The sequence below is a fragment of the Protomyctophum parallelum genome, assembly GCF_964188405.1.
Source record: "Protomyctophum parallelum genome assembly, chromosome: 1".
Lineage (NCBI taxonomy): Eukaryota > Metazoa > Chordata > Actinopteri > Myctophiformes > Myctophidae > Protomyctophum > Protomyctophum parallelum.
In genome coordinates, this window is record NC_139697.1 from 45,246,259 (window position 1) to 45,273,209 (window position 26,951).

Consider the following 26,951-nt stretch of genomic DNA (forward strand, 5'->3'; position numbering starts at 1 on the left):
AGGACTTCCTGACAAGGAAAGGACAGGCCTGGAGTGCTTGTAATAAGCTACATCTTATATGGCAGTCAGACATCTCAAGAGCTACCAAGATCAACCTGTTCAAAGCCTGTGTGGAAAGTATCCTTCTCTATGGTGCCGAAACATGGACAATGAATAAGGAGTTTCGGGATCGTCTTGACGGAACATACACAAGACTCCTCATGCATGTCCAGAACCTCTCATGGAAGGACCATCCCACAAAAGCTCAGATTTATGGAGGCAACCCCCCCCCCCCCCCCCCCCCCCCCCATCTCAGTTGTGGTGGCAGAAAGAAGACTCCGCTTTGCTGGACACTGCCACAGAGCAAAAGACCAGGTCATTTCGGATATTCTTCTGTGGAGACTACCCTGCCCAACAAGAGGAACACGACCTCTCACTTTTCCAGATGTTTTGAGTAGGGACACAGGACTGACTGTGAATGAACTTGGTGTGGCAATGAGCACCAGTGGAAGCAGCTTGTGTCACAGATCTCGAGGGCACTCGAAGGATGATGAAGAGTGTGAATGTAAAAGCCATGACGCGTACCTGCAGTATGTTAACGTGACACAAGGTGTCGCCAACAAACACCTGGGCTTCTGGGGCCGTCATCGCTTTGGAGAACCCTCGACCCTGCAGACAGACACAGACACAGACACAGACACAGACACAGACACAGACACACAGACAGACAGACAGACAGACAGACAGACAGACGTTTATCAATAAGCAATGACACCACGACAGTGGTGTCATAAACATCTGACTGCAGTAAAGTACAATTTGTACTTGACTGGAGTATTGGAGTATTTCCAGTCAAGTACTTTTACTTGTACTAACTCTACTACATCTCGGATCCAAATATTGTACTTTTACTCCACTACATTTATTTGAAAACTTTAGCTACTAGTTACTTAGTAGTAGTAGTAGTAGATTTTGATTATTATTACAAAACATACATTACCCACTTCAGCTCTGTATACATTTCAGCCTCGTTAGCCTGTAGATCAGCTAATTTTCAAAATATATACATTTGAAAACTTGAATATGGGACATTCTGCATAATGAGTACTTTTCCTTAGTACATTTTTAAGTCAAAACGTAGTACTTTTACTCAAGTAGCCTACATTCTATTTTACTTGCGGTGAACTTTCTTGTGAACACAGCGCTCTGACTTATGGTGCATTACCAGCTTTAACCCATTTTGGGCGGGAACCCCTTTCGGTGTTTTAAACATGTTATAATTTAGCTATTGAAAAATAGCAGATCTACAATGGCGCGATACGAGCTTGTAGGTCTGCTATTTTTGAAAAATCGTGAAAATATTTATTTCAGAAAACTGGAGCCTAAATGGGTTAAATCAACATCGTAAATAGGTGTAGCGGTCGCACGCACCAAGAATCAATGTCCAACAGGTTTATTTCTCAGGAAAAACGTTTCGGCTATCCATCCTATAGCCGAAACCTTTGTCCTGATGTAGTGAAATAAACCTGTCGAAAATTGATTCTTGGTGTGTGTGATTTTACTTGTGTTAAAATGCTGGTCTCGGTGTGTGTATACGTGTGGCAGCGGTGGCCGAACGGTTTGCGGAGCGTTCTTGGTATCGGAAGGTCGCTAGTTCGTATCCCCGGACCGGCACGTTAAAATTACCACCGCTGAAGTGCCCTTGAGCAAGGCATTGAACCTCTACCATGAAATGTTCTATGAGCAGGGCCTGGCTGTAAACAAGTTCTTGAGCTAAGTCCAGTTACCCTGGGTAAATATAGTAACTTTGCTTTGCTTTGCTTTGGTTACCGTGACGATGATGATGCTGGTCTCCGTGATGACGTTCTTGGACAGCTTGTCGAAGGTGGGGTCCGGGTGGTACTCGAACCCCTTCAGCTCCTCCTCCATGTTGTCCAGGACCAGCGTGGTCCTGAAGGACTGGCCGTCGTGGCCGCGGGACACCGCCGGAGCGTAGAACTCCAGGAACGAATCGTTCTGACTCGACGCCATCTGAATGAACTGAGAGAAAGAGAGAATTCTTAAAGGTCTTGCCGCCAGCGAAGCTACAAAATGAAGGATACACAAATAAAAAACAAAGGCATATCCACATAAAAACATAGGGCATAGCCAACTACAGTGCATGAACTGTTCAAATAGGCCAATGCACATAATGAGCTGTGTGCAAAAGGAGGTTATGGCTGCAGCTCCCAGGAGCCTCCAATAGTTTGGTGGAGCTGATTTATAGCACTTAGAATAAAAGCAGCTAGATGTATATAGCACTTAAAAATAAAATAACCTCACCTGGGACCCTGAACTTACGGTTACACACCCGAGGCCGTGCGCTCAAAACAAAGAGGGGGGTATTTTGTCAAGGTTGGAAACCTTGTACTGTATGTCCAAAACCATTACTTTTTAGGAAATGGAAGGGAATAAACCTGTGTTCCAATTGGGATCCAATGTAGTTACTCATAAGCTCACGGCAAAACCGTTGCCACAGAGTCTCTACTGAGCGTAGTTATAAACAAAGACTGACATTCATTGCTATTCAGTATCAGCGGTGTAAAGAAACCAAGTACATTCATGTACCCATACTGTACATGCATTTCAATCGTACTTTGACTTTACTTGAATAACTTTACAATTTTGACTTTACTTTCCAGCCTGTACTGTACATATAAAGCTGACTTCACTGTAAGTGCACGTTGACTCTAAACCAGTAGGAGCCGGGGGTCAAACCGACAGCCACTCTAACCCTACTAACCTCTACCCTCGCTACCGCCCTAGACTCTTAATGTGGCGTTGTGTTGTGTTTTTCTGTATGTGTACCCAGGAGAATTAAAGGAGAATTCCATACTAGAAGGCTTTCTGACCTTTATTTGTAGTTGTTACGTCCCCATCAAAGAGATCCAGGTGTTATTTTGTGCAAAAGCGCATTATTGGCTATTTCCCCTACCATAAGCCCTCCATGAATTGCATTGAATTGAATGGGGCTATATTCGCTTATTTCCATCGCTCAAACATATATATATTTTGTATATATCCTCTCTTCATAATGTAAATAGTATCCCAAGCAGCACACTTTACTACTTATTTAGATGGAAATAAGAGAATTATCACAAAAACCCAACCCCCAAAATTATGCCCTCAATGGGGGTTGGGTTTTTGTGCTAAAGTGCGTTGTTGGCTATTTCCCTATACCATATTATGGTATAATCTATGGTTAAAGTCTTGCTGGAGTTGTGTTTTACTGCTATGTATTTCAAAACTAGTTGCTAGTTACTTTATACATTTTGATAATTATTGCAAAACATACACTAACCACTTCAGCCCAATATGGATTTCGGCCATTTGAAAATTGCTGATCTACAAGCTTTGTGAGCACAATGAGTACATTTACTTTAGCTTCAAGTACATTTTGAATCCAATACTTTTGTACTCAAGTAAATGTTGAATTCCAGACTTTTACTTGCAACAGTATATATTGCAATATTGGTACTTTTACTCAACCCATTCTGAACTGGAACCCATTTTGGTGTTAGCATCATGCTATGCTTTAGCTATTGAAAAATAGCAGATCTACAAGCTCATAGCGCGCCACCGAGTGGCGCGCTACGAGCTTGTAGGTCTGCTATTTTTGAAAAATCGAAGAACGACTGTAACATTTTTAGAATCTGATCTCAGGTCAGAATGGGTTAAAGGGTAAGACCACTTTTTTGGAGGTTTTGTTGTTTTCTTACCATAATATGATCAAACTAGTCCAGTCCAGAAGTTAATTCGCTCAATTGTGCAGTTTCATAGAAAATAACTTTATAAAAATACCAGCCCAATGAGCCCATTGACTTTCATTGTAGTGGGGAAACAGCTCTCAAAGTCACTCTTTTAGCACATGAACGAAAGCAACAAAAGCTGATTCTGACAGCTTATGACATCAGGAAAACTCATGCGGTTTTATTTTTAATAAAAAATTTCAACGTTGTCTTGTTTTGACTAATTTGTGTAGAAAGAAGATCTGGTAGGTATGCTTACGCCAACCGAATCACTTCTGTTTTCACGTGACGCGGTACTACGATCCGATTGATCCAACTCTAACTGCAACAACCTGGAACAGCGCACTTCATCCTCCGTTCTAAAAGTATCGTAAACCTACAAACTTATGACTGCTTGCCGTGGGTGTCTGTGTCGGGTACTGCTCGACTGCAGATGGATTGGGCATGCTTCCTTGTTTACAAATGAAACCGGAAACGGAAGACCGCATTGCAGCTTCATGGTCTCTCCAAACAAAATAGTACCTTTATAAATATACGTTAAAACACGAAAATAAAACCGCATGAGTTTTCCTGATGTCATAAACTGTCAGAATCAGCTTTTGTTGCTTTCGTTCATGTGCTAAAAGAGTGACTTTGAGAGCTGTTTCCCCGCTACAATGTAAGTCAATGGGCTCATTGGGCTGGTATTTTTTATAAAGTTATTTTCTATAAAACTGCACAATGGAGCGAATTAACTCCTGGACTGGACTAGTTTGACCATAATAAGGTAAGAAAACAACCCAAACCTCCAAAAAAGTGGTCTTACCCTTTAATCAGACCAGTGTGTGTCCAGTGGAAACCTCGTATGAATCTGATCTCAGGTCAGAATGGGTTAAGTAAAGAAATGGAGTCGAGAAAATGAAAAGTATTGCTGGAGTTCTGTACCTTTGTGGAGGAGGGTGCTTGGGAGAAGTCATCAGTGGATGGAACCACCTTCATGGTTGCTTTCTGGATGAGGTCGAATCCATTCCCCTTCACCACGATCTTCCTGCCTCCACTGCACGCGCGCACGCATGCACGCACACACACACACGCGCACACACACACACACACACACACACACAAAACAAATTATTTTTTGAAAGCCCAATCGATCAGCATGAACATAATGCTGCAATCAGCATTCAACCCACTCGCCTCACATGTCTCATCTGTCTGTGTTGATATTACTGTATGTCGCTTGATTTTGATTTGTGTGCCATCATGGGAACACAGAGCGACAATTAGCCGTGTGTGCGCGTGTGTGTGTGTGTGTGTGTGTGCGTGTGTGTGTGCGTACACACTAGCCCAGTGGCTGGCAGAGAAGCATGGTGAAGTATTCAGCCAGTCCACTGAGCACTGACTTATTATGAGCACAATATTATACAGTGGATGTACAGTGGCCTCCGACTGCCGCAGGCGGGACTGTGCGAAGTGGAAACCCACACAAGAGCAGAGGCGGTGGATATTGCACTGGCCTCGCAGGAGATTACGTTGGCATTGTTGAACCCATAGGGTGGGCTGCAGGCGGTGGGGCTCCCCCGCTGTGTCACATTAACCCATTCTGACCCGAGATCAGATTCTAAAAAGGTCTTCTACGTCCTGACAGTTTCCATTCTGACCTGAGATCAGATTCTAAAAATGTCTTCTATATGTGTCCCAGTCCAGTGATTTCAACCACAAGTCGCCAATACTTTAACTTCACAATTGAACAAAATATATATTTTTTTTTTTGGTGGTTTTCGTTTTTAGCCACATTAACACAGTTGGAATGTTAAAGAATGTTTTTATTCCATCAGAAAGTCGTTCTAATTGCTTAAACATGTCACTATGTGTAATGTTTTAACGATTGGATTAACCAATGCTAACCAGAAAATAGAGCTTTCCTCTTAAAGTATGCAAATTCCGCTAAAATTCCGCTTTTTGTACACAATCGTTTTTGAAGATAATACTAGTCTTTTACTAACTGGCTAACAGAAATAGCAGAGAAAGAAGTATTAACCATCGTATTTCTTAAAAAGTGTGTTTATTTTCGGTCCGCCTAAAGCTAATGTTCCAGATGGGGGCACTGGTGAATCAGAACAATGGAACATACTTCCTGTTTCCAATAGCAGAAGAAGAACACAATGTAAACATTGTAACATTATGTCACCATAACGTGGTTATTATTAGTTACTTTGGAATGTACCTGCCATGAAAATTAAGGTCATAATAACGCAGATCACATCGATATGTAATATAGCGTGATATGTACTTGTTTTAGCTACAGGATTGATATCAATATAATGCTAAACGTAAGCTAAAAAGCTATCGCGGGGTTGCCAGGTTCTGAGAAATAAGCAACCCGGTATATGAAAACAAGCCCAAAATAATATAGGCATAATAGGCCAGTGGCCACCGGCCGACTCCATTTTGCGCAGTACGGCGCAATCACAGCTCAGTCCATTTTAATATCATAGCGCAGTTCCATGTTTATATACATCTGCTGGTGGGGGGTGCTGCTATATGTTGATTGCCGATTTGTATGCGATAACACATATTATATAATATAGGTGCGCACGCACGCACGCATGCGACACACACACACACACACACACACACACACACACACACACACACACACACACACGTGCGGTCCACGGGGACCCCCCCAGGGGTCCACGGACGCAGGTTGGGCCATCCCGTATGTAGGAAGGCCGCCGGGGAGCTAGTAGATCTGCTCTTTTCGGTGCGCAAAAGAGGTTACAGCTCGGGAACGCATGGCCGCCTGGGGACGGCGGAGGGCTCCACGGAACCGGACCGGCGAGGCGCACGCGGCCCGGGCGCGTGGGCCGATCCCCGGGCACAATGCGTGCGGAAAAAGGCCTGCTGGGACCCCTCCACGGGGAAAGGCACCCTTTAAATACCACCGCAAATACCAAAGGCAACCTATTACGTCGTAAACGGGTAGTTATAGCCCCGACGAGTCCCGTTAGCCCCGACGAGTCCCGTTCTATGCCGCGACGAGTCCTCACGCCATGATGTATTCTTAACGCTGCGGCGAATTATTATTTAAGCCACGACGTATTAATTAATAAGCCACGACGTATTAATCAATAGTTGCGATGCAAAATGATTCAGTCACAACCTAGGTCGAACGTCATGTTTGTATTTCAACCCACCTGGAGAAAGCTGTCTCTGTGGTAGTAGAGATAGATAGATAGATAGATAGATAGATAGATAGATAGATAGATAGATAGATAGATAGATAGATAGATAGATAGATAGATAGATAGATAGATAGATAGATAGATAGCTGACCAGAAGAAGCTGTCTCTGGGGTAGTAGTCTTGTATCTTGGGGTTGTCATAGTACTGGAAGGTGACGGGGACTTCCTTGGCGGTGTTCTTGCCGTACTTCACCGTCACCATCAGCTGCTCCGAGGGGACCTTCTGACCCTGATACCTGCCTGTCTTACACTGGATCACACTGCCAAACTGCAGCCTGAGACAGACAGACAGACAGACAGACAGACAGACGTTTCAAAACCATTTGCAAATACATTTTCCAACAGGCACACTGATTTGCTAACCTGACAAATACTTTTGCATGGACAGGGGTGCCTACACTTGACAGGGCACGGATCCCACGGTGACTGTGACATCATCTTTAGTGGCCGTGTCCAGGTGTGTTCCGTCGATGGTGACGACGGTCCCACCGGCTGCCGGACCCCTGACCGGGTGGATCTGCTCCGGAGCCGGATCCTGCACACCCAAGAGATCAATGTTCAAAAAGTACACGGTTCCTAATCCCGGTGCTGGTTTTCCAGTGGATTAGTGCAGTGGTTCCCTCACTTTTTAGTCTGTTCCCAAACGACCGACAACACTGCTGTAAAACTTCAACATGGCACTGGCTGGCTGGCTGGCTGGCTGGCGCGCACACACACTCACTCACTCACTCACTCACTCACTCACTCACTCACTCACTCAATCTCTCTCTCTTGTGAGGGTCGTAACTGGTAAGATTCCAGATTCTCTCAGATTTTTCTGTGTACATTGATCTGGTGAAGGCAGGACTGAGACAACACACTCAATTAGCAAACAACATGGACTCCACTAACTAGCCTGAACAACAACTCTCTCTCTCTCTCTCCCCTCCAGGGAGGCTGGAGATAAACAACTTGACCTTCTCCTGACAGGGTGACGGACGAGTGACACAGCAACTCACCCACACGTCCCTCTCTCATCTCAGTCCAAGCGCACTGCCAGTCACTTAGCTGTGTGCTGAGCTAACACGGTTATCCAACAAGCAAACAGGGAAAAGAGCAGGAGGAGCAGAGAGATATGGAGAGAGGGAGTAGCAAGAAGGCAAACAGAGAAACAGGGAGAAAGCATCCCCCACCCCCACCCACCCACAGGCCTTTTGTCCAAGGCCCCGGCCTTTGATAAAGTGAGCGACGGCCGCAATTGACAATTTAGGCATTTAGCAGACGCTGTCAATCCAGAGTGACTGGACGAGAACAACACAAGGTATAGCCTCGGTACCAGGCTTTCATTTTCGTCATTAGTCTGCGCAAAAAATGAAAGACTGGAGGAACGCATTGGCCGCTCTGGTCTAAAAGTGGGAGTCAACCCTTCCGGGTGGGCATTGCTCCAAATGATGTGACGTAGCGCTGCACTAGGGGGGAGAGGAGGGGCTGGGGGTGACTGACAGATCGGTGAGATCAAATTAGTGCGTGCGTAATTCTCTGCCGCGACCCGCCCCTCTACCAGAAACCTAACACATTAGCTCAGGCTAATACAAGGTACTGTAAGCAAGAACAACACATGGGTAAACAAGCAGTGAGTAGCAGAGCCACTAACGTCCTAGCCTCGGTCCCAGGCTTACTCATCTGCTAAGAGAAAAGCCTGGTCACAACCTAAGGCAGAGACGCTATCGGCGGAAGTGTCGGGCCGGAACATCCGACAAATGTATTTCCCCCATTATTATTATTATTAATGTATGAATGAATGAACCATTGTAAAGCGCTTTGAGCACTTGGAAAGGCGCTATAAAAATGAAATTCATTATTATCATAATTATTATGCAACGCTCTGATTGGTTCATAAACGTACAGGCTTCCGTTTCAGACGGTAACTTCAAAATAAAATGACCAAAAATGTCATTTCACTAAGTCTGTCTGTGGGTTTTGATCAAATGAAAAGTATTAACAAGAGCTTGTGACTAAATAATAACTACAATGATACATTGGAGCACAGCTTGTTTTGGCCATTTACTGATAAGTAACAGTTTTGAACATGCAAGGTTTCCACCTGATGGCGACGGTTTCCAAAGCCCCCATAGCTCATACTATGCCGTTAAGGCAGCAAGTTGAACGGTAGCAAAGAAATAAATAATACTAATGATGATAGTAATGAGTAAACTTGAAGCAGCCAATAATATTGACGAAAGGAGACAAGCGCAAACACCTCGTTTGAGTAAGGTTTGACCAGCTGTGACACAAATGTGAGTAAAAAACGCACATTCATTGCTATTCCTCCGAGTACGGCGTCTTTTTTTCCTCTGTGAACTTTCCGAATCAAACACCCCCCCCCCCAAGTTCTGATGAGAATCCAGACATAACGACATGTACACAACCGTCTGCCAGCGGGATACTCCATCTGATTGGCCAATCTTTACATTCATATTCCGTTTGCCTACTTTGATAGCGGGACAGTTAATGAGACGTGCATGTTGCACGCAGAGAGAGATGCGGTGGGATGAGACGCCGGCGGTTCAAGAACAAGTAATTCCGTGGAAATGAATACGAGACGTATAGTTAAATAAATAAAAGCCGAACAGCATGAGGCGGTGCAGCTCAGTTGATCTTTCAGTGGTTAGTCTCACATTTGTTTTATATTAAAGGTATATTCAGTGATTTCACTTAATTCAAATATCACTTATTTTTTTGTTTTGTTGTGATAATCCTCCCTACTATAGAGTGTGCTGACCATATAAGGAGTTCCTCCCTGTCCCCAGTTAACCCCTGGGGGTCAAAAAACCTTAGGTTTCGTTTTTGACTCTATGCTGATTGGACGAAAGTCTGGGTCCCACAGCCAAAAACGAAACCTAAGGTTTTTTGAGTGAAATCACTGAATATACCTTTAAGCATATTGCGGCAGGGAGATAAACAAGAGAAATAAGCAGAAAGACTGCACTCATCAGAGTGCAGACCACCACCACCACTATACAGATGAAAACATACTATTTACTATATACTAAAGACTGCACTCATCAGAGTGCAGACCACCACCACCACTATACAAATGAAAACATACTATTTACTATATTCTAAAGACTGCACTCATCAGAGTGCAGACCACCACCACCACTATACAAATGAAAACATACTATTTACTATATACTAAAGACTGCACTCATCAGAGTGCAGACCACCACCACCACTATACAAATGAAAACATACTATTTACGGGCGTCCCTCTGCATTTCGCAAGAGGGAATGATAATAGTTAACAAATGCATTACGGTACTTAATTTACAAGAAGTCTACACAATTAGAGAATGTAGAACAATTGTTATTTTGATCAACGTTTGCCTGTCATCTCTCCTAACGGTACCAACATTCAACACAGCATGAAATTGTGGACAAAGTCTTATCCAACGACAACAAAATATTCTACGTTTTGGGTCTCGGAGGCAAAATCTCATCAAATGGTGGTCCGTGGCTTAAATGCCAAATGAATAATGGGCCTTGATACAGTGAGTTTAAAAAAGGTTGAAAACCACTGCAATGCTGCAGGTCTTCCCACTGACCTTTCCTAGCGATTTTCATCAAAGTCCAGCCATCTGATCCCAAGTCATTTAGCAAACAAACATAACTGATACAAACTTCTTGGTAAACACAGTTTACAGTACGAACACAGTTTGTTCTGTTTGTTTCTGTATATTTTTTCCCTTCGTTTTGGAGAGTCTCGACAACAAACACAACAAGCATCTTGAGTTAAATATAGGCTAAATATAAAGGTATCTCTTTGTTCTTAATTACTACTTCTGTCTCATATTTGTCTGTTTTGGCAGCTGGGCAGTGAATATAAATCTACAAAAAATAAAACAAATGGGCGCCCGCAGGCCAAGTAGTCCAGGCGCAGAATGCCGCATATAGGCTCTGGCCCTTCGAGTTCCGTTCATGACGACCTTTGCTGCATGTCTCTCCCCTTCTCTCTCTTTCTTGTCATTCTTCACTTGATACCATCAATAAAGGCAGAAACGACTAAATCAAATCTAAAAAAAAAAAGAAAAGAAAGAGGAAACAAATAATAATTTCAAGTTTAGTATGTAGTGGCGTTGGAGGGTACATGGAAAACCAACAAAGAAACGAGACAAATGTAAAAGTGATTCAATCGATCACTCTGTTCGTGTTATATTTGCTGGAAGCTTAAAGGCAGCAACAACTAGACTAGAGTAAAGTCAGAGAAAGAGAGAGATGGGGAGGGGGGGGGGGGGGGTGGGAGCATAGCTCATGCTGTAAACATTGTGTTGTGTTTAATTAGTGTTCTAGGGACTGTTGACAAAGACTTGGAGAGAAATGTTCTCCATTGATTCTAGTTTAGATGTTCGATTTCCCTGCACCACAGCCGAGAGGACAGAGCTCTGTGTGTGTGTGTGTGTGTGTGTGTGTGTGTGTGTGTGTGTGTGTGTGTGTGTGTGTGTACGTGCGTCCTTTCCAAATTGATCAGGTGAGTCCAGATGTAAGCTATAATCTTGTATTGATCTCCTCTATTGAAACCACCTCGACCACAAGTGATCACATAATTATTGTTTAGTATTCTACTCTGTGTGTGCGTGTGTGCGTGTGTGTGTGTGTGTGTGTGTGTGTGTGTGTACCCTATAGGTGAAGACGACGTCGGACCTCCCCACCTTCCTCCCCCACACCTCCACCTCCACCTCTCCTCTGTTCCAATCAGCGGGCAGGTCGACTGGGGGACGCCGTACCGGCCCGATCTCACACACCACACTGCAGAGAGAGAGAGAGAGAGAGAGAGAGAGAGAGAGAGAGAGAGAGAGAGAGAGAGAGAGAGAGAGAGAGAGAGAGAGAGAGAGAGAGAGAGTTACAGATAAGACAGCTGCACTCTTCACATTTCCCTGATCTTTCCCTTAAGGTTCCATGGCCACCGACCCATAGGGCAGGAGCCCATCTCCTATTTCTGTAGTGTGAGGCAGCTTGATGTACAAGTACACCCCCTGGACACGACGCTAGTATGTCGCAGGGGCTTTCCCCAGTCCAACCCTTGATGCCGAGTACCAAGCAGCATTTCAGCAGGTCACCAATTTCACCGTAACACCACCATGCTGGAGTGACCGAGTGCGACTGCGAGTGGCCGAGATTTTGGGTATTGGAATTCAGCTTTTTGGTATGACCCGGCCTGCATGGGGATCCAACCCCCGACCTCCCAATCTCAGGCCGGACACTCCGACCCACAAGGCCACTCTCTTTACTGTACACTCTGTACACTCCTACCCACAAGGCCACTCTCTTTACTGTACTTTCCATTATGGAGATCCCTGATGTCATCAATATTGGCCACCAACTCTGACCTCAAACCTCAAACACTTAGATCTCCATATATGGATATATGTCAGAACCTGTTCTGGCATACATTATGTTGATCCTTCCTCTTCGATGTCTCCCTTTTGACTGATTCCGGTCCACTCAAATTTCAAACTCTAGACGGGCCTGCTGCAGCCCGGCAGCCGGCAAAAACTAGAGTTCTCAACAGGCCAGAAAATTAAGGCCCGGACCTACCTGGGCCCTCATCAAACCCTGTACAAGAGAATGACAAGAGAATGTCCCCGTTACCACCCTTAGATCTCCATATATGGAGCTGACCTGTTCTGACATTCCATATGTTGATCTGACCTCATCAATTCCCTGTACACTCAAGACATGCTCCTTATGTGGCCAGAACAAACTTCATTCCATGTTGATCTGATATGCCAAACATCATGACATCATGCCAAAGCGCCAGCGCTCGCCCAGCAGTCTGCCACCAACGAGGCGGATACGTGCGCGCGACCTCTCCCTTTGGGGCGAGGTCGCTTCACGCTCTCAGGCGTCTTACTTGTATTATTTTTTTTAGATTTATTTAATGATAATGCAAACAAACAATGAATTACAGAATCATGATTTTTTTTTGTTTTTAAACAAGACAAGACAAACAAAAAATGATGAGCTATTTTTTAATGCCAATGCAAAAAAGAAAAGAAAAAAAGAAAATCCAAGCAAAAGAAAACCAACATGACGTTAGGAATTCTATACCTGGTGGAGACAGAGTATCTGTCCTCCTGGTGCACACAGTCCACTCCGGCCACCGTGATCTTCCAGATGTCCTGCTGCTGGATGCCCAGGTTGGAGCCTTTGATGGTCACCGAGATGCGGCCATTCAGAGGCCCGAAACGAGGGATGATCTGAGGGAGGGGAAAGGATAGAAGAGATGAGTATTTCCATTTCCCAATGCTTTTGCTCCTACTCCACTGCATCTCACGGGTAGATGTTGCACTTTTACTACACTACATGTATTTAAAAACTGTATTATTTATTAAGGATGATGATGGTGTCTGTGCCACCAGGGCAGGCGGTGGAAATGCAATACGAGCCAACAGAATTCATCCTAAAAAAAAGAACGGGGGAAAAAAACACACTAGGCTATATACTGGTTTAGTGTAGCGTGAAGAATAATAATGATACAGGTGAGAGGAAGAAGGGGAGAGAGAGAGAAAGAGAGAGAGAAAGAGAGAGAGAGAATATAGTGAAAGGATTGGATTCTGAACACGACTCCAGACTCTGAAAGCACGGCTCAGACTGTGAAGTAGAGGGTGGATGTAGTGAGAACAGGCCGCATGCACGCACAAACTAATCCATGATGACTCAGGACTAAATATACTGATAGTTTCGTCAACAAATAAAAACTATAGGGACTAGTGGAGAAGAGATCATTTTATGTTTGGTTGCGCTCGGGTGTTCCGTGTTTCCGAACGCGTTGCGCTGCTACGCGCTGTGAGCTTGTAGATCAGCTATTTTCAGCATGCAACCAAGGGAAAAATCTGCCATTATGACGCCATCAATTAAGGCCCGCCAAAAAGCATTTTTGTTGACAAAATCAACTGTAGATTTAGCCGACTAAAACTAGAATAAAACTTAAAGATGAATGCATTTGAAACAATTTAAACACACGGAGGCAGATGGAGGCGGACTTTTACCACTTCTGGTTAATTTCCTGTTTTATCGATCGCCCTGCAGCAACAAAGGGTCATTCAGACGAAGTTTTAAAAAACACAGAATCTCGTCTTTGGCTCCCAGAACAGAATTTTATTCAAAAGGCTGTGACTAAAAATACACCAAAATTTGCTGTCAAACTCAACACTGGTGCGCATGTGTGTGTGCGTGCGTGCGTGTGTGCGTGCGTGGTACATACATCGGTGATGGTGGGGTCGGGACACTGTGCAGGCTGCAGGGAGGGACACAGCTCTCTGTAGAGACAGGACTGGCTGGACGCGCACCACACACACTGGTACTGAGCCTCTGCATGCTTACACAGACTACAGTCCTCCCTGCCCTTAGAGCAGTTATACAGCACCACTGTGGAGAGGGGGGGATGAAATATCAATATTATAGGAATAATGATAGTTATGCTTGTACCTCCGACAATGTGCAGTATCCTGATATACAGTACAGAGAGAGAGAGAGAGAGAGAGAGAGACAGAGAGAGACAGAGAGAGAACAGAAGGGGGTACAGTGCAGTGTATATTACAGTATATTAGATGAACATAATGCAGCTGTTGATCGTGACAGCATGACTCAATCACACGCTGTGTGTGTGTGTGTGTGTGTGTGTGTGTGTGTGTGTGTGTGTGTGTGTGTGTGTGTGTGTGTGTGTGTGTGTGTGTGTGTGTGTGTGTGTGTGTGCTAGACGCCTACCTGTCAGAGTGCTGTCAATCTTCTTCTCGCTGTCTTTGTCTTTGATGTGGAAAGAAACGTTCACCTCCTGCTGCTTGTCATAGGCAAACTGTGCACACACACACACACACACACACACACACACACACACACACACAGGTATCAGGTATAGGCAGACTAGGCACAGCAGTGTGCAGTGCTCCCATTAGCATGCCATTGAGAGGTTAGACACCAATGGTGGAAAGTATACTACTTTTACTCAAGTACTGTGCTTAAGTAACATTTTGAGGTACTTTTACTTCACTAGCGTATTTTCAATTTCCAATCCTTTTACTTCTGTACTCCACTACATCTCGGATCCAAATATTGTGCTTTTACTCCACTACATTTAGTTTCTACTTTGTAGACAATACCATGCAGACAATAAACAGAGTGACATGAAGAGAGAAAGACTAGACTAGAGCCATTGCTCCACACACACACGATATGAGAGAGAGAGAGAGAGAGAGAGAGAGAGAGAGAGAGAGAAGGGGGAGTGAGCAATGGGGGCAAGTCGGTACAGGAACATAAGGATACGCAGACACACAGGGTAGGAGAAAATGGAGGTAGAGAGAATATAATTATTCCTGCTTGACTTGAGGGCACGAGGTGACATTCCGCAGAACATTCCTGGGTTCTCAAAATACATTTTGTGCTCAAACACAAAGATTTATAATAGTTGAATAAGGAGCACCCCGGGTGCCACCAGTTGAATACCCCTGAGCTAACGTGTGGGGGAATTATGCATGTATGTGTTCAATGACATCTATCAATCTATCTAATTACAGTCATTGCCCTCTTTACAGATTATAGGGGGAAACAAATATTACAGAAAGGTTCTATAAAGCAATTCACATCGAGTAATAGAATCATATTGACGCTCAACCGTTGTAATGTTTTGACAGTCACACTTCAATGGTTAAAACGAATAAGCAACACTGCATTTCCAGAACACTGACCTCGTAACCTCTGAAGTTGAACTTTGACCCCTGGCCCTGGGCGACCTCCTCTTCCACGGTTCTCATCAGCTCTGTGCCGATGGTGAACCTTCGACCCTGCACGGGAGGAGAGAAAACAATGCTTAATTTCTGACCTGAGATCAGATTCTAAAAATGTCTTCTACATCCTGACAGTTTTCTGAAAAAGCAATTTTTCTATGTCAGTCGTTCTTTGATTTTTCAAAAATAGCAGACCTACAAGCTCGTAGCGCTATGAGCTTGTAGATCTGCTATTTTTCAATAGCTAAAGCATAGCATAATGCTAACACCAAAAGGGGTTCCCGCCCAAAATGGGTTAACGCAACACCCAGCGATGCTTTTGGGGAACATTTATATATATTAATATGTATTTAATTTTCTATGCAAATATCCTGGCCAATGGCATTGTAAGCCAAAGAATAGGACCCAATGATGATGTTTAGAAGAAAAAATTACCGTAAAACAAATTATTTAAACTTTTGTTTGAATTGTGGTTTTGACCACACAGTATGGCAGCGCCCTGACCCCGGGTCACATGCACTCACGTGGTGCATGTCCAGTTCCATTCAGAACTGAACCGGGTTCAGATGAACTCACATGGTACTAGGGCTCTAGTCGATTATTCAACTAGTCGACTAGTAAATCAACTAGTTGACCTTGTTGGTACTAGTTGACTCGTTTTTTTTTCTCCTCACATTTTGTAGGCCTCAAGATCAGGTAGATTATAGTTTTAGTCACCAATGTACAAATATTATAATTAAAAAATAATAGGTAGGCCTAGTTAAACAACTAGTCAACTAGACGACAAGTAAACTAGGCAACTAGTAAACTAGTAAAAATCACTAGAAGTGAAAGCCCTACATGGTACATCCATGTCCATTCATGCAGAACTGAACCAGGGTCAGATTCACTCACCTGGTACATCCATGTCCATTCATACAGAACTGAACCAGGGTCAGATTCACTCACCTGGTACATCCATGTCCATTCATACAGAACTGAACCAGGGTCAGATTCACTCACCTGGTACATCCATGTCCATTCATACAGAACTGAACCAGGGTCAGATTCACTCACCTGGTACATCCATGTCCATTCATACAGAACTGAACCAGGGTCAGATTCACTCACCTGGTACATCCATGTCCATTCATGCAGAACTGAAACAGGGTCAGATTCACTCACCTGGTACATCCATGTCCATTCATGCAGAACTGAACCAGGGTCAGATTCACTCACCTGGTACATCCATGTCCATTCATGCAGAACTGAACCAGGGTCAGATTCACTCACCTGGTACATCCATGTCCATTCATACAGACCTGAACCAGGGTCAGATTCACTCACCTGGTACATCCATGTCCATTCATACAGACCTGAACCAGGGTCAGATTCACTCACCTGGTACATCCATGTCCATTCATACAGAACTGAACCAGGGTCAGATTCACTCACCTGGTACATCCATGTCCATTCATACAGAACTGAACCAGGGTCAGATTCACTCACCTGGTACATCCATGTCCATTCATACAGAACTGAACCAGGGTCAGATTCACTCACCTGGTACATCCATGTCCATTCATACAGAACTGAACCAGGGTCAGATTCACTCACCTGGTACATCCATGTCCATTCATACAGAACTGAACCAGGGTCAGATTCACTCACCTGGTACATCCATGTCCATTCATACAGAACTGAACCAGGGTCAGATTCACTCACCTGGTACATCCATGTCCATTCATACAGAACTGAACCAGGGTCAGATTCACTCACCTGGTACATCCATGTCCATTCATACAGAACTGAACCAGGGTCAGATTCACTCACCTGGTACATCCATGTCCATTCATACAGAACTGAACCAGGGTCAGATTCACTCACCTGGTACATCCATGTCCATTCATACAGAACTGAACCAGGGTCAGATTCACTCACCTGGTACATCCATGTCCATTCATACAGAACTGAACCAGGGTCAGATTCACTCACCTGGTACATCCATGTCCATTCATACAGAACTGAACCAGGGTCAGATTCACTCACCTGGTACATCCATGTCCATTCATACAGAACTGAACCAGGGTCAGATTGACTCACCTGGTACATCCATGTCCATTCATACAGAACTGAACCAGGGTCAGATTCACTCACCTGGTACATCCATGTCCATTCATACAGAACTGAACCAGGGTCAGATTCACTCACCTGGTACATCCATGTCCATTCATACAGAACTGAACCAGGGTCAGATTCACTCACCTGGTACATCCATGTCCATTCATACAGAACTGAACCAGGGTCAGATTCACTCACCTGGTACATCCATGTCCATTCATACAGAACTGAACCAGGGTCAGATTCACTCACCTGGTACATGTCCAGGTTCTTCCCCTGGAAGTTGACCGGGATCCTGAAGCCCACTGGGATGAGCAGCGGTTCTGGAGAGCCAAACTGAGGACAACTGGCAGACTGGTGAGAGCAACACAATGACAAACCACACCATTAGACAGCTTTTAATACAGTGTGAGAGTGAGTGCTGTGTAGAGCAGTGGTTCCCAAACGGTTCAGGTCGAGACCCAAAAGAGAGATTAGACGTTTGTCCGGGACCCCCCAAGCTAGTGAACGCATTGCTTCATGCCGCGTTGCAAGCTTGTAGCTTGTGATTTATTTATGGAATTTCTCTGGATTGTTTTGTTTTAAAATGTATCTTTTGCATGTTTTTATTAAAAAACAATAAAATATATATTTAGATTTAGATTTTATTCAGATTTTTATGTAGGAAAAGAATATACTCGAGTCGTGACCCGCAATAATCTGTTCCGTGACCCACTGAAAGCTTACATTCTGTACTTTAATAATCTGTAACAATCTGTAATTTGTAAAAATCGAGTTGAGGCATTTTTCGCTGGAGTTGGTCACATATGGGTCCAGACCCACTGTTTGGGAACCATTGCTTCAGAGTGCTGCTAAAAATGCAATTATTCCGGTAAGAGAGAGAGAGAGAGAGAGAGAGAGAGAGAGAGTCCTTGATTGACCCTGAGGTGTAAACCATGGCTCAGCCTGACATTAACCCTGCAGTGGACAGCAGAGCCAAAAATGTCAGCTCAGGCGTTTAGCACACGCACATGCACACACGCACGCGCACACACGCACGCACGCACAACTACCTGTTGTGGTTTGATGATGTGTGTGTCAGAGGACTCGTCCTCGTCACTACAGCTGTGCTTCCTGGCGTTCCACTGACACCCCCACTCACTGGTCACACAGGATATGCACCTGGAAACACACATGAACACACTGAGGCCACAATATACGTGTGTGTGTGTGTGTGTGTGTGTGTGTGTGTGTGTGTGTGTGTGTGTGTGTGTGTGTGTGTGTGTGTGTGTGTGTGTGCACACTGTATGTGTGTATCTTCGTGACACGTTGTAAGCTTGTAGATCAGCTATTTCCGCCATTTCTTAAAGTATAACGTGTATTAAAAAGGCCAGTAATTTCATGGTATACTGTATTTCAGTTATTTGTCATATCTGCCCTGTGCACTTTTTATTACGAAACCTAAATGTCAAACGGAATTGTAATTTCAATTCACAATGTTCCAATTTCCAATTTCCAATGACCAAAAACACATTTAAATCGCTCATCGCAATTCTTTGTGTAATGTGTAAGGCGTGAGGCATGCGTGCGTTTCTTACGGGGTGTTGGGGCTCTTCCGGACCGTAACAGCAGCACAGTTGTAGAAGTGGTATTGACCCGAGGTCACCTCGATGTCGTTCACCAGCACCTTCACTGTGACAGATACATAATCTGGACGGACGGACGGAGGACGGACATACAGACAGACAGACAGACAGACAGACAGACAGACAGACAGACAGACAGACAGACAGACATGTGAATTTGTCCATATCGTGCAGCACCTACATGTACATCCGATTTTTTCAGCTGAGTGCAACCAAAAATGACTTGTCTTTTAGTTCCACTGGATCTCTTCTCCACGTTAAAGTTTGACTTTTCGACGGAATAGTTGGAATATTTAGTCTTAGTTTTGGTCATCATAGCTTAGTTTTTATCGAGTAAAATAGTTTTCGTCCGTGAAAAACAGTAGTTGGCGAACATTTCTCGCCATAGTTTTTGGTCGACGAAATCAACACTGAGACAATGGACTGGCAACAGGCACACAATGGGTATGGGTGCGTTCCCAACGGACATATCGCCCTGGTTATTATGAACGCAATAGAACAACATCATAGGGCTTTAAGCAACTAGTCGACTATTCAACTATTCAACTAGTCCCACCACTAGTTGACCTCGTTGGTACTACTTAAAACGTTTATTTATTTTTCGTTTTTGTAGGCCTCAAGATCAGCTACAATGCTAGATTATAGTCACCAATCTACAAGGTTTTTAAATGTACATTTAAAAATATACATATTTTTTTTATTTACATAATATGTCGACTAGTAAACTAGGCAACTAGTCAACTAGTACAAATCACTAGAAGTGAAAGCCCTGACATATTATGCATCAACATCCATGCTAGTGTGCTGCGTGACAACCTACCCTGGAGGTCAGGGGTGGGCGGGATGTCCTCGGGGTCAGGCAGGGAGCAGGTGACCCGGCTGTTCGTCATCATGGCCGGACTGCTGCTCACGGAGCCGAAGATGCACTGCAGGGTGTACTGGGACATCCCCCCTACCCTGGGCAGAGCGGGCACCACGATCTCTACCTGATTACAGAGAGAGAGAGAGAGAGAGAGAGAGAGAGAGAGAGAAACAGGATCTGTCGAGGTGACTCTGTAACGGACAGTGTAGCCTTAGCCTACTACAAATGGAACCAAATAATAATAATAAACTCTGATGGAAATACAAATGGACTGTTTGTATTTGGTTGTATTTGTGCACTCTCAGGTAACACATTCTCCAAGCCATTATACTGTATGTCGCGCCTCACGCACAGCTGTCAGTCGTACTGTTGACATTGGCTTGGCAGGTACAAAGAACATCTCTCATGTGTCAAAATCGTTTCTGAAACGTGGTGGGAGAGGCCCAGTGTGTGACCTCATCTCGGAGCTACAGAATGAGCGTAGGGAGAGGGCACATATGGGGCTAACATTCCATATGAATCTACTGTGCAGGGTAGTATTCTTCCACTGTAACCTGATTCTGTTCTTTTTAGGGGGGACTAGTGTGTGATATGAAATGTGAGCTGTAATCATTAATACATTCAAGGAAGGCAATTATGTTTCTTCAAGGTTTCTCTGCGTTTCTTGTATGTTTCTCTGTGAACCACCTGTCCGTAGATAACTAAATGCTATACCGGGGATTTACGGAGTTATTTAGAATATGATTGTGTGTTTTTCCATCAGCCGATTTGTTTAGAAGGAAAACAGGAGGGGGACTACGAGAGAGAGAGAGAGAGAAAGAGAGAGAGAGAGAGAGAGAGAGAGAGAGAGAGAGAGATACAGGGGAGAGGAACGAGGGATGAGAGAGGAAAGTGAGAGCAAGGACCGACACGGTCATTATTTCTCACATCACACCTCCGCGCTGTATAGAGGACACAAAGAAACCTGCAGGTGCGTGCGTGCGTGAAGTGCAATGAATCTATGCAAAAGTGTGTATAAGGGCATCAGGGTGCATGTCCACAAGTGCATGACCCCCCCCCCCCCCCCCCCCCCCGCAGGGCTCTTGTCTTTTGTCTAGGTGTCTCTTCACGTCCACGGCCTGTCACGACTGATAACTAAAACAATCTGTTGTGTGCTACAGTACACACACACACACACACACACACACACACACACACACACAGGGCGGGGGTTGGATAGTGGCTCATCCTGAGCCGCGTGACGTGCATCTTAAAGGAACGTATCGACTTTTCTGAGAACGAGTCCTTTGATCATGTCGGCGCCTCCTTGGACTCTGCACCGGTGCGGCTGGATTTATGCGTTGCCGTGCGCCGTTAAGGCACGGTGAAAATAAACGCTCTACAAGCTCACAACGTCCTTGCAGTGCGAACAGACTAACCCATTTTGGGGGCGGGAACCCCTTTTGGTGTTAGCATTACGTCATGCTTTAGCTATAAAATAGCAGATCTACAAGCTCATAGCGCGCCACCGAGTGGCGCGCTATGAGCTTGTAGGTCTGCTATTTTTTTTTAAATCGAAGAACCACTGACAGAAACATAGCTTTTTCAGAAAACTGTCAGGATGTAGAAGACATTTTTAGAATCTGATCTCAGGTCAGAACAGACTAATCTGACTTCGTGGAAGGTATGACACATTATGTAATTTTCTAGTTAAATTGTGTTTTTTATTTTGTGTGTACCCTTATTTGGGGGGTGGCTCATCTAGTTGCTACTCAGACCATAATGCCCCTTCAAAACGTACTTGAATGTACTACTCCACATGCAGAATGTGCAGCCATTTCAAGTTTTCAAATGTATAAACATCTTTTGAAAATAGCAAATCCACAAGCTCACAATGCATCGCGACACAATGTGACCATTTTCAAATACCTCAACAGTTTACTCAAGTACAGTACTTAAGTAAATTCATTTAGGTATACTTTCCACCACTGGTCAGTGGGTCAGAGGCTCTCTGGTAAACAGAAGGTCACCGGTTGACCCACTGGTTTATGTGTCCATGAGCAAGGCACTTAACCCCTAACTGCTACTGCAGTACTTTAACTCAAGTACGAATCTGGTACTGGGGTTGAGTACTTTGCCGACCACTGACATTAACCCATCTAAAGCAAGAAAAACGTATCTAAGAAGGGATCTGGTCTTTGTCGTGTGATGTGGTCAAAGTCCAAATCCACGTCTAGCCACTGAAATGTTCCACACATGTTGTACGTCGTCATGGAAATGAAATGAGCAGCATTTCCTGCTCACGCACTTGAGCGAAAAAACACCTGCGTTGCACCGGCGGTTTCCATAGCAACGCCATTAAAGATTCCACGAAGGCCGGCCTGAAATTCATCATATACATGAACGTGCAATGTGTGTGTGCGTGTGCGTGTGCGTGCGTGTGCGTGTGCGAGTGTGTGTGTGTGTGTGTGTGTGTGTGTACTTGTATTACTGTACTATACGTCAAATGAAAGTAAAGTGAAACTTGGGAAATAGACATTGTGAGGACCATTTTCCTCGCCTTCACAAGATAAATAAATGGTTGTTTACGGTTTGGACAACAGTGGCTCGGAGGTTGAGCGGCCACTTGGAATCCGAAGACGCACACTGTGTGCGCGCGTGCGGCGCACTGTGGCAAACCAAGGGAAACAGCCAGGCCTATTCCCCACAGAATGAGGCTGGGGGAGGTGATAGAGGGAGTATATCACCATGTACAGGTATTGCAGCCAATGGGAGCCTGGACATGGACGCACCTGCAGCCAGTAAGGCAATCACCAGAAGCTTTTAAAGAGCCGACGCCAAAGCTGTCTGGTGAGTCAGTTTTTTTTTTATTGATTATTTTATTAGACAATATCAAATGCAAAAACAGTACATGGTACAGTCAAAAGCAGTAAGCACATTTATCCAAAAGGATAGCACCGAAAAAAGACCTTGCGGTCTTGTTTCCATTTGGGTCCCAATGCATTCATTCACAATACAATGATGACATTAATTGAAGATACCTCAAACAACATGAAAATTATTTACAGGTGTAAGTACCAAAAAAATCTAAAAAAATCTAAATACCAAATAAATCGCTCGGAGGGGGGGATTGGGGGGTATAGGGAGATTGGGCAGTCATCTTCTCTCCTTTTGACCCGCTGACATTGCTAGGTGATTTTTCAGCCCGGTTTTAAAGGAAGCCAGTGATTTGTTTGTTTTGAGGGAAGGGGGCAGGGCATTCCACACCTGAGTGGCAGCGCTGTGGAAAGTGAATTTACCCATATTTGTTCTATATGTGGGTGGCACCAGATCATTATTTATACTCCCTCTAGTGTTGTGGCTGTGAGAGTTGCTGTAATCAGTTAAGTAAATGGGGACTGAGGGCACAGAGGGCAGGGCTGAATTTACTATTTTGAAAGTCAGCCCCATTTTCAACTGCTTGACTCTGTCTTCTACCCGGAGCCATCCTATGCCATCAAAATGTGTTGCATAAAGGTGGGTCTTGGGCTCTAGGCCTATGAGGAGTCGAATTAGTTTGTTTTGGGAGGTTTGAAGCTTAATTTTTTGTGACCTTGAGATGTTCGAGAACCAGGAGGTACAGGCGTAGTCATAGGCGGAGCTTGAAGTTGACGCTGGGGGGTGCGACTGCTTGGCCAACGACAACTTTCACCTTTTCAACATTTCACATTAGTTAGCACGCGCAGCGTGCGCGCGCGATTTTTTTAACCTTTATTTTATTATTTTAGCGTTTTTACAATAACCCCTAACCCCTAAAAATGAGTTATTTAGGTAGTACAGCAGCTCACACACATACACACATGCACTACAGCCATACAGCGAGTCATCATATCATGATAAGAGAGATGATTACAAACTACAGTCAGAGTTCAGGGGGTGCAGTGCACCCCCTGAACCCCCCCAAGCTCCGCCCATGGGCGTAGTCAAATATGGGCTGAATAAGAGCTCCAGCTAATGTCCAGAGAGCCCTCTTGTTTACAAAGGAGGAGATTCTCCCCAAGAATCTTGTCCTTTGGTTTACTTTTTTGATCGCCCTTGTTGCCATGCCTTCACCTGTCAGCTTGTTGTCCAGGATACAGCCCAGATATGTAATCTCTTTTTTACTAGTAATTATAATATCGTCAATTCTGACACTGAAATCATTTACCCTACTAAGGGAGTGGTTAGACCCAAAGAGAATAGATTCTGTTTTACCCAGATGTAATGAGAGTTTGTTATCCGTAAGCCAAATTCTGATTTTGCTGAGTTCCGAACTGAGCATCTCCTCAACCTGAGTTTTATCTTCTCCCGATATCAGGAGCGCTGAGTCATCTGCAAACAGGAACAATTAGCAATCACAGGCGGCACTCAGTTTGAACTAATGGAGGTGTGAGGAAGGAGGAATCTCTCTGTTCATGAGGAGGCTGGTATGAGGGAGATCTCTCAAGTGAGTACAAGATTTAACTCAAACCTTTGGACCCACTTGGATGTGCTGTGCATGTATTGTGGCTCACCTGGTCTCGTTCTCTCTCCCTCCCTCCTAGGCCGACTGAACTCCACAAGGGAGAGCCTACAGCACTCTCCCCCAACTAAAGTAGTCACTAGCTCTCTCTCTGCTCTACCCACAGGACGGCAAGTGAATAGAAGCCCAAGCCCCTAACAAGAGGAACCCTATGTTGATGTTTTGCCCGTTTTCCCCTTTCCCTAACACTTTAAATAAAAGACAATTTAAGTTTATGTTGAATCTGACTCTGAGCCTCTTATTTTATTGTGAATCTGTACCTATTCTCCCCTGGGTTGCCACAGCGGGCGTACGGCGCGTGCGTGCGTGCGTGTGTTCATACAGTCAGAGAGTGCACTCGCAGTTAATTTCCGTGCGAATCCGGTGAGATTCACATCTGCCTCCGAGTCAAAGCCATAAAGCCATCGCATTCTTCCTGTGTGACCCTGGCGTCCAGACTCCGGTGGGAGGCCCTCTGCACACAGACTATTAACAGAAGCCACTATCCGAAGAGAAAAGAAGTTCGGGGAGAGTGAACTTGTCGAAATTAAGCCCAGCTCAGCAAGAATGAACTTGGCTCGGGGGGGAATTCTACCCAAGAGAAAGTTACACAAAAAATATGCTTAGGCTCTCTCACTTTTACTGAACACATGCTGACATCCAACTCCGACGCCACACATGAACTTTTCTGCTTTTGAATATAAATGTATTGTAATTATATTGCGACTGTATATGAATGTAACAAAGACATCTGCTTGCGCGCGCGCACACACACACACACACACACACACACACACACACACACACACACACACACACACACACACACACACACACACACACACACACACACACAGAGTGTAGTTACCTGTCGTGTCTTCTTGCAGCTGATGTTGGGCGGGCTGTAGGCCTGGATCTGAACGCACTGCTGATTGGGCGACCACAGCCAGGTGTTCTCCTCCATCCACCTATCACACTCCTGCTTCCTGGTACACCTGTGCAACAAACCCACCATTATATTTCATTCATTGACTGGAGAGCACCGCAGGGGCCCACAGGCTACTTTTCCCCTGAAAAATAGCCGATCTACAAGCGCACACTGATCAATATTTCGACATGTTCTGAGCTTGTAGTTCGGCTAATTCTGCCGAATGTGCCGCCCAGAATAGGGTGGCTGGGTCTAAGGGTTAAAGCTCCAAATTACATTGACACACACACACACACACACACACACACACACACACACACACACACACACACACACACACACACACTCACCGGCCCTCCAGCACACACCAGCCACAGTAGGGGTCTTTCATGGACACGCATGAGTCACAGGTGGTCTTCAGGTGACACTCCTGGACAGGCACCATGGTGATCTACGGGGACATCATTAGTGCTGCATTAGTACAGTGGTTCCCAAACCTTTTGCATGTCAAGGACCCCCAAATTGACACTAATTAGCCCGCGGACCCCCATTTGAAAAGATATGCCAGGGACCCCCCATGAGAGAAGACCCCCAGGGACCCCCATAAGAGAAGACCCCCAGGGACCCCCATGAGAGAAGGCTCTAGCATTGATTCTCAACCCGTTTAATTTCAAGGACCCTCAGTTTGACCTGCATATTAGTCTACGGACCCCCATTTAATGGCATTTCTATCTCTCTGACCCCCAATTTATATTGTAAAATCAAATGTTAATTTAACTCTGAGAGTGCACAAATGGAACCAAATGGACCCGTTTCATTTGTACACTCTCAGAGTTACAGACCCATAAGGGTCCATTTGGTTCCTAACTATCATTTAGCTGGGGACCCTCCTGGAACTCCCTCAAGGACCCCTGGGGGTCGCCGGACCCCACTTTGTGAACCACTGCATTGGTACACCGCTTCAAAAACAGTTCAATGTCAAGGCACAACCCTGAAACATAAGCTGCGGACCCCCTTTTGAAAATATTTGATGCCAACAAGGATCCCCCGATCCCATAAGAGAATATTTTAGTTGTTAGATTAGATGAAATACAAAAAGATTTCTTTGCTGTAGCTGGGGAGAGAGAAATGATCTGAATAGTCATTCTTACTTTCTCTCATTAGATTACATGGATCAAAGCAA

At 44.7% G+C, this 26,951-nt stretch overlaps 1 protein-coding gene across 1 annotated transcript in view; it reads right to left on the reverse strand.

Moving 5' to 3' along the window:
* LOC310872537 (plexin-B2-like) overlaps window positions 1-26,951 on the reverse strand; it is a gene marked incomplete at its 5' end in the record, with an annotated part of 69,279 nt that overhangs the window by 32,060 nt on the left and 10,268 nt on the right. Inside the window, 16 exons of the mRNA XM_083784496.1 lie at window positions 565-648; window positions 1,810-2,019; window positions 4,692-4,803; window positions 7,086-7,268; window positions 7,392-7,528; window positions 11,649-11,778; window positions 13,081-13,229; window positions 14,237-14,400; window positions 14,740-14,827; window positions 15,717-15,812; window positions 18,108-18,209; window positions 18,908-19,016; window positions 19,433-19,544; window positions 20,301-20,466; window positions 25,709-25,835; window positions 26,119-26,219. Coding sequence (XP_083640622.1) covers window positions 565-648; window positions 1,810-2,019; window positions 4,692-4,803; window positions 7,086-7,268; window positions 7,392-7,528; window positions 11,649-11,778; window positions 13,081-13,229; window positions 14,237-14,400; window positions 14,740-14,827; window positions 15,717-15,812; window positions 18,108-18,209; window positions 18,908-19,016; window positions 19,433-19,544; window positions 20,301-20,466; window positions 25,709-25,835; window positions 26,119-26,219 — 2,070 coding nt within the window. The remainder of the gene's footprint in view (window positions 1-564; window positions 649-1,809; window positions 2,020-4,691; window positions 4,804-7,085; window positions 7,269-7,391; window positions 7,529-11,648; window positions 11,779-13,080; window positions 13,230-14,236; window positions 14,401-14,739; window positions 14,828-15,716; window positions 15,813-18,107; window positions 18,210-18,907; window positions 19,017-19,432; window positions 19,545-20,300; window positions 20,467-25,708; window positions 25,836-26,118; window positions 26,220-26,951) is intronic.